General features: G+C 42.9%; 1 protein-coding gene across 5 annotated transcripts in view; it reads left to right on the forward strand.

The window, feature by feature from the left end:
• Positions 1 to 5,971, forward strand: part of KIAA0586 (KIAA0586 ortholog) — a 70,273-nt gene extending 64,302 nt beyond the window's left edge. For 4 of the 5 annotated variants that reach the window (XM_063159731.1, XM_063159727.1, XM_063159728.1 and 1 more), the window contains one exon: positions 5,613 to 5,971. In XM_063159731.1, coding sequence (XP_063015801.1) covers positions 5,613 to 5,755 — 143 coding nt within the window. In that variant the 3' untranslated portion in view covers positions 5,756 to 5,971. The remainder of the gene's footprint in view (positions 1 to 5,612) is intronic. The other variant, XM_063159730.1, reaches the window with a different exon arrangement.
• The last annotated feature ends 2,716 nt before the right edge of the window (positions 5,972 to 8,687 follow it).

Below are 8,687 nucleotides of genomic sequence, written 5' to 3' on the forward strand. Positions count from 1 at the left end.
GGGCTGAAAAAGCACAGCTTCTCCACAATAACCTAAACAAGCCCATGGATTCGAGGTGACAAAAGCAAGAAAAGCTTCCTCTGGAGGAGGAACTCTCATTTCTAATAAATGGAGAATAATTTGCCCAAAATTTTGGATTATTTGAGTACCTGTTGATGGTCCTGCTTATTCCTGAAAAGATTGTATTCATTAGTTCTATAACCTATCCACTTTCAACTTTATAAGCCATTGAATACAGAAACATTCAATAGCCAGTGTGCACAATGCAGCTGAATGTGACTCTGAACTGGAAATGCTGAATATCATTATAGTTAGTAGCATGACTGACATTGCAGTGCAATTTCTTTTTTCAGCTCAGCCTTCAGAATTACTTACATCAAAATATGGATGTTTCTTACCCAAGAATGTGTTAGCCCAGCAAGCCTGGAATAATTTTGATTTTGCCAGAAATGCCACTTCTTGGGTTGCTGTGCTTGGTAACTCACCTGTACAATTATGTATGAAAGTGAGTGAATTTCAGTGTGGTACCACACAAACCCATGGAGACATGGCCTGGACACATATTGGTGCAAAATGGAATTCACAGGTTTGCTTACAGGTAAAAGGAGACCTTCAAGAGCATCCAGTTCCACCCCTGCCATGGGCAGAGAACTCCCACTGTCCCAGGTTGCTCCAAGCTGTCCTATCCTCCAGATAAGAGAAAAGAGAGGAGAAAAGAGAGGAGAATTGAGATGTAGATAAGAGAGGCTGCCAGGCTGAGAGCTGGGGATGTTCAGCCTGGAGAAGACTCCAGGGAGACCTTAAAGGCCCTGCCAGTGTTTAAAGGGGCTCCAGGAGAGCTGGGGAGGGACTTTGGACAAGGGATGGAGTGACAGGACAAGGGGAATGGATTCAAACTGACAGAGGGCAGGGTTAGGTGAGATCTTAGAAAAAAATTCTTCCCTGTGAAGCTCTGGCACAGGTTGTCCAGAGAAGCTGTGGCTGCCTCATCCATGCAAATGTTCCAGGCCAGGCTGAATGGAGCTTGGAGCAACCTGGGATAGTGGAAGGTTCCCTGCCCATGGCAGGGGTGGAACTGGATTATCTTGAAGGTCCCTTCCAACCCAAACCATTCTGTGGCTCTATAAAATGTTCCCACTGCCACTGGTTACCTTTGAGCCTGTAGACATTTGTTCTTCTACTTTGCTTTAGAACTTCTTTACTTCTCTAAAGAACTTCTGACAACTCTCTTTCCCTTCTAATGGTCTTTGCAGCTGTATGCCAGATGTAAATCTTTTTATGTAGGGAAAAAGCAAAATGGGGGAATGACAGGAGAAAAAAAAAAGGCACCTTCAGTGAAGATTTTAAGATGCTGAGTTGGATCTGCAGGTGCTGTGCTATCCCAGTGCTCAGAGCACTTGAGCTAATGCCATCTGGAGGAAGTTATTTGTTGGTACAGGACAGTGTTTAAAACTTTGAAGTCAGGAATAAACAAAGAAAAAGCAGCTGGAGTCTGGCAGAAGAAGAAACAAGCCATTCCTATCAGCCCCTGCTATTGAAGGAATGAGAGCACAGCACTGGAGTTGTTTTTACAGTCTTGGGAGTTTATTCTTGCTCTTGAAGAGAGCTGCTTCAGTTGGGGAATAGAGGGAAGATTGTTTTGAAATTTTAGGAAGCAATAGGTAGGTAATTACAGTAATTATGGTTCTGGTTTTGTACTGAAAAATAACCTGGGTCCTGATCCTTCAAACCCTCCCTATTTATTGTATTGATGGGGAGAGGTGATTTACAAGAGCATGGACTGACAGGGCAAGGGAGAATGGCTTCCAAATGAAAGAGAATAAGTTTATATTAGATACTGGAAAAGAATTCTGGACTGTGAGGGTGGTGGGGCCCTGGCACAGGTGCCCAGAGATGCTGTGGCTGCCCCTGGATCCCTGGGAGTGCTCCAGGCTGGGTGGGACAGGGCTTGGAGCAACCTGGGATGGTGGAAGGTGTCCCTGCCCATGGCAGGGGTTGGAGCTGGGTGTTCCTTAAGGTCCCTTCCAACCCAATCCATTTTGTGATTCCATGATTACAATTTCACTTACAAGATATGGCTCTCTTTCATCCCCAGACAGGTTTAAAATAGTTTTATTTCATATATGGACACCCAGTCAGAGGAGTTAAAGCACATGGTTTTCATTTGGCTTAGAAGTCAGACTTGTTTAGTCTTTTTATTTTGCCAAATAGAAAAATTCAAAAAGAAAGATTTTAAACATTTTTCTTTGCTCTTACTGTTGCTATATGGTGTGAGTAACCAAACTTCCTTCAGTGTGGTTTATTCCTTTTTCCTTTGGCACACATTCATGACACCCTTTGTATGTGGCATATTCTGAGTGTGACAGTACCTCTTAGAGAAAAACTCCCTTCACAGGTCACTGGATGGTTGACACACCATTAATTTTTATGCTTCTGTTAAACAAAGGTCTGGAAATTAAATACTGTACATGAATTTGTTAGAGAGTGCCAAGAACAGGAAAAATCTCTGATCTGAAATGTGACCTTTTCCATCAGCAGGTCACCAAGATGTTTTCAGTCACTGATGAGTTTCTACCAGCCAAGGACTCTCTTACCAAGAGTGTCAGTTTTCACAGCTCATAGGAATTTATTCTATTAGAAAAATGAATTTGGAAAACTGGAGGTCACCTAAGGTCACATGCTCCATTTATTGGATTTTAACAAGGAAAATTTTTATAAATACACCTAACTACATGATTACAAAATTGTACTGAGTTCTCCCAGAGCCTCTAAAAAAGGTGGGGGGAGGGAAGCCATGAAGATTACCTGACTGCTTGCCCTTTTGTGCTTTGTAAAGGAAAAAAAAATTCATTTCAATTTTTATGGTGTATCAAAAGATTTTAGCCATTCTGGTAAGGAACTCAGTGTTAAAGAGGAAAGCATCTTAATATTGGTTATGAGCTGCTCTCTGATGAGGGGAAGACATAAAATGGAATATCACATTATTAAAGAAGGAGCAGAGCAGGGACTATACAGGAATTTAAACCAGTCTGCCTCTGTTTGTGTCTTTATTCCCAAACCCCTCCCTGGATGTGTGTTTAAAGTGTTTTATGCACTGGGCGTGCACGAGGTTACACTCAGCAAAAGGTAATAATGAGAAAACACATGTGAGAGTAACTTGGTAGTTGTATTTTTGGGGCCAATGTAGAGTTTCAGGACCAGCAGCTTTCTATCCTGGGAAGTTACAGGCATGGAGCAGAATCTCCCATTGAGCTGAAATATGAGATCCACAGTTTTTTCACAGTTAAAATGCTGAAAATCCATGTTCTTTATTTTCTGTGTGAATGTAACAAAGTCAGAGACTTCAGGTTTCTGCCTTAAAAAAGGGCAGTGTTGACTTTGGGTATTTTAAAATTAAAGATATTTTGATAGCTCAAGAACTGGTAAATTTTCTGTTGAGCAAGTAGATGGAATTACTATTTTTATTTTTTCTGTCTTTTAGCACTTTATTACTATTGTAAAATTGGTCTGTAGTATATCTGTAAAATATATTAGAGTATGTGTTAGAGGAATGCAGACTAATATGATACTTTCTTTTAGCACTCCCAGAATCAAAGAATTGAGAGGTTCTGACAGAGCCTTGGGAGAAGGGAATATTACTTTCTTTTTTCCTTTCATTTTTTCTTTTTTCCTTTTTTTCCCCCCTTTTTTAACAAACCTGAAAACAGCTGTTGAAACAATGACATCATGGAATGTGACATGACTGTGGAAATTATTAAGAAAGTCAAGCTTTGAAAGCATCAAACTACATCTAGGGTTGGAGAGGGGCTTTAGTAGAGGATGATTTGCCAGGTTTCCTTGGGCATTGCACAGTCAGGTCTTCTCTGTGTCATTTTCATGCCTGACCAAACAAACCCAGCAGCCTTTTTGTATCACACAAACACAGCCACAGACTGCAATCCCAAAATCCCAGGATGGTTTGGGTTGGAAGGGACCTTAAAGCTCATCTCATTCCAAACCCCCTGCCATGGCAGGGACACCTTCACTGTCCCAGGCTGCTCCAAGCCCTGTCCAGCCTGGCCTGGAACAGTTCCAGGGATCCAGGGGCAGCCACAGCTTCTGTGGGCACCCTGTGCCAGGGCCTCACCACCCTCATAACCAACACCTTCTCAATATCCCATCTAACTCTGCTCCTTGTTAGTTTAAATCCATTCCCCTTGTTCCATCACTCCACAGCCTTGTGGAAAATCCCTTCCAGCTCTCTTCCACTTAGGCACTGGAAGGCTGCTCTGAGATCTCCCCAAATCCTTCTCCTCTCCAGGTGATGTGCTGATTCCCTGGGGACACAGAAAATGCTCTTGTGCTCCTGCTGCCTTCCTGAATTGCAAGAGGCTGTGCTGGCACAGGTCGCTGCCTCTCCTGCCTTTACTGTCTTGGGCCTCACTGATATTTGATTTCCCAGGCTGTTGGCTGCTGTTCCAGCAGGAAAACAGCAGTGGAATTTTATTTTAGCAGTGGGGTTTTGTTTTAATTAGCCATTCAAAGCGAGCTTTGCTGCCAGTCAGATGAATGCAGATGACTGCTTCAGTGACACAGTAGATAATTAACTGGGCTGAAAGAAAGCCTAACTTTTTTGTTTTATTGGGAAAACAGTGTTTTAATTACCTAGTCTATCACAGAGGAAGGGAGAATTGTTACAGCTTATTGGAATAAGAACAAGCTCCAAGACTTTGCTGTTGTACGTGGACTCAGAAATGTTTGTTTTGCTTGTAGCTGCTGCACTTAAATGCCCCCAGGACAACTGAAATCTCAAAATGCTCTTGCTGCAGTTGAGTGCCAGTGCCATTTCTCCTGAGTTCCTTTATTCTTTGTTTCTACCCTGATCCATGACTTCCTTTCCCTGCTCCATGAATTGATTCATCTGGTCTCCTTCCTTTGGCTAAATACATTAATTTTTGCCCATGGCTTTTCCAATGCTGTGGAAAACACCAGAATCACCAGTATGCATATTTTCAATTATTCTGGGCCTGCTGAAGGTTATAGATGTGTGTGTGTGTGTGTGTGTGTGTGGGTGTATGTAAATACAGCCCAGTGTATTTATAGAACTCAGGTGCTTCCAATACTTAAAGGGCATCCATAAATCTGGAAAGGGACTTTGTACAAGGGCATGGACTGACAGGACAAAGGGGAATGGCTTGAAACTAACAGAGACTAAGGTTAAATTGGAGATTAGGAAGAAACTCTTGTCTGTGAGGGTGTGAGGCCCTGGCACAGAGAAGCTGTGGCTGCCCCTGGATCCCTGGAAGTGTCCAAGGCCAGGCTGGACAGGGCTTGGAGCACCCTGGGATGGTGGAAGGTGTCCCTGCCATGGCAGGGGCTTGGAATGAGATGGTTTTGAAGGTCCTTTAACCCAAACCCTTCTGTGATTCTGTATGTGCACAGAAATCCATCCCTTTGTTACCTGGTAAGGAGAGTTCTGCTGGCTCTGAAGTGCCTCAGAACTGTGGGCAGCAGGGCTGTCTGTGTACCTGCATTCCCAGGGAAAATTGAGATGACTTCAGCACTGTTCACAGACAGTAAATAATGACTTTAGTTTTACTTTTTACTTATTCTTTCCTTTTTTTTTTTTTTAGGAGATGCTGCCCCTCACCTGAATCCACATCATTCTGCAGCAGGGGTGTCAGTGCAGCTGCCTGGCATGAGCACAGAGAATGAAACTCAGAGTCTGAGCAGTGCACGTGGAGATTCAGATTCTTCAGGCACAGACACATTTTAAAGCTTAGGGCTGTTTCTGGCAGCCTCTGTCTGAAGATGTTGTCACTGGTACGTTTGTCTGTCTAGTGTGATAGTCTGGCTGTTCCATCAAAATAACAGTCATTCAGCACTGCTTATTTTCTACTATTTTTTCTTACAATTTTGTTATTATTTTAAATGATTCTGTCTGTGAATATATCAATTATTTTTAAGCAAATAAAATTCAGTTTTTTCCAGATTGTTGTGAGTTGAAGTCAATAAAGACCTTTTAAATATTTGTTATTATAGGAGAATGTGGAAGTGGTTGGTATTAAAATCCACTGCAGAAGTGTGTCTCACTTGTGGAAAACCTCTTGGCTCAATATCACATCAGTACTGTCAGAATGTTGAGCCACAGGGAAATATATTTGGAGCCAAAGTCTGCAAGAAAAATTTCTCTTTCTAGGTATCATCAGAGGTTGTTCGTCCTTGGAAGACCACTGTGACAAGCCAGTAATTCAAAACCGTGTGTGAAAAAGACCTCTAGAATTTGTATTATTATGAAGAATTTATTTTTTTAGACTTACAAGAATTTCTCTGCATTTCATGTTTGTTTCCCTAAAGATTTTTTCCCATCTTGAAGCCTGTGAATGAGAGATTGTGTAAGTAAGGCTATTTCTTTACACTTTTAATGTATTTTTTTTCCCTTCTCACGAGACACAATTAATTCCTGCAGTCTCAGCCCTTCAGAATCATGAAAATCTCAGCTGGGAATGCCACAGTAATGGTGAACAGCAAGAGTGCATGGACACAGTGCCACTCTCCCAGGGACTGCTCCAACTTGTGGAGCCTCTATCAGGAGGCTCCTGATAAAGGGGGTTGATCTGGGGGAAGGTGGGATCACCTGTCCCAAACAGCATCCAAGCAAAATGAAAAACAGGAATTCAGATGTGTTCCAGTAGAAAAAGCTGGGAAAGAAGCTGTTTTCTAAGCAAGGCAAACAAAGCTTTGCTCTGTTCCTCATCACTCATGAGAGGCATTTAGTTGTTGCAGATACTCATAACTGTGAGCAATTCCCTTTACTCTTATTTTCTGTAGCCTGCACTGATTTCCTCTCTCCTTAACAGAGAAATATCAAAAGTTCTTCTTGGCTTTATGTTGATCTCATTGACCACAAGGTTCAGTTAATTTGCTGCAGCATCTGCAAGGCTAAATGGAAAAGGAGAGAGAGCTTCAGCCTGCAAGGTCAGTGACATCCCCAGGATTCAGCTTTCAAGGGTGTCTCTTCAGCACCTTGCAGAGTTGTGCTCTTGTCTGTGAGGGACACATAAATAGCAGATTTGGGTGGGGGTAAAAGAGTGTCACTTTAAAAAAAAGGAAAATGCAGCATCACTTTAAAATGCAACCACTTTAAAAAAAAAAAGGAAAAGCAAAAATGAAAATCACAGAACCATGGAATGGTTTAGATTGGAAGGAAACTTAAAGACCATCCAGTTCCAACTCCCCTGCCATGAGCAGGGACACCTCCCACTATCCCAGGGTGCTCCAAGCCCCATCCAGGCTGGCCTTGGACACTTCCAGGGATGGGGCAGCCACAGCTGGTCTGGGCACCCTGTGCCAGGGCCTCACACCCTCACAGTCAAGTATTTATTCCTAAGATGCAGTCTATGGGATGGCATCTCTGGGAGCCACAACCCTGGCACCAGCAGGGAGCTGCTTCCCAAAGTTCTGCTGCTGTGATGGGGATCTCCACAGCTCTGCTCATTGCTGCTCTCTGTGGAACTGCACTTAAATCCCACTATTGACCCAATCAATGCTTTCTATAAACAACAGCTTCTCTGGGAGGATGGGAATGTTCTTTTACTCTGCAGTATAAGTTGCTACAACAAGTGATTTCACTCAAACAAGTGAGAGGATAAGGAAATGCGGTGGAGAGGGTGTCACAGACATGTTTAATGAAAAATCCTTTCCTTAGGATTTCTTCTCCTGAGAAGCTGAGAGGCCTCAGGAACAAAATGTAAACAATGATTATCTGCTGCTGTGGAATGCAACAGGTGCATCTGTGATTGGTCTCATGTGGTTGTTTCTCATTAATGGCCAGTCAATCAGCTGGCTTGGACTGTCTTGATCAGTCACAAGCCTTTGATAGCATTCCTTCTCTATTCTCAGCTAGCCTTCTGATGAAATCCTTTCTTCTTTTAGTATAATTTTAAAATTTTAATATAATATATATCATAAAATAATAAATCAGCCTTCTGAAACATGGAGTCAGATCCTCGTCTCTTCCCTCATCCTAAAACCCTCGTGAACACGGTGACAGAGAGAACAAGAACTTCTTAAACTTAAATCTTTCCTGCAAGAGCAATCCTTGCTGGAGCTGTGTTCCAGGGGCTCTGTCAGTCCCTGCATGGCCCAGGGTATAATTCAGGTCTGATATATAATTCAGGTTTGTTGCAGGTAAAGAGCAGCTGAGCTGTTGCTGTGCCCAGGGCTGCAAGGCTGGGTCAGGGCTGTGCTCTGCCAAACAAAGTGCAGTAATGGAATCGAGAACATGCAGAGAGCTGTCAGATGAGGGATGGGGTTGGGATGGAGGCAGCAGAGGGATACACAGGCAAGGAGATTGTTTAGGAAAGGATGAGGCAGTCCAACCAGTGGGAGAGGCCAGCAGCTCATAATCCCAGGAAAATTATTGCATGGGGTTTTATTGTTTGCAACGCTGAGCATCTCACATTTTGTTCCAATTATCTTCTCTTGCAATTAATCAAAGGTGTTGTCATTGTCATGGACAGAATTGGGGAAAAACATTGAGGAGAATATGTCAGGAAATGCCCAGTGAATACCATTTTCAGTCAGTTTTTAAAACTCCCCACAGGGCTGTGTTCTCTCCCAGCTTGTCGTGACTGACTGATCTTTTTGGAAGCTTCTGGGTTCCTGGCACTGAGCTTCAAAGATGTGCTGCTGCTGGGGATTACAGC

Source organism: Melospiza melodia, chromosome 6 (assembly GCF_035770615.1).
Source record: "Melospiza melodia melodia isolate bMelMel2 chromosome 6, bMelMel2.pri, whole genome shotgun sequence".
Lineage (NCBI taxonomy): Eukaryota > Metazoa > Chordata > Aves > Passeriformes > Passerellidae > Melospiza > Melospiza melodia.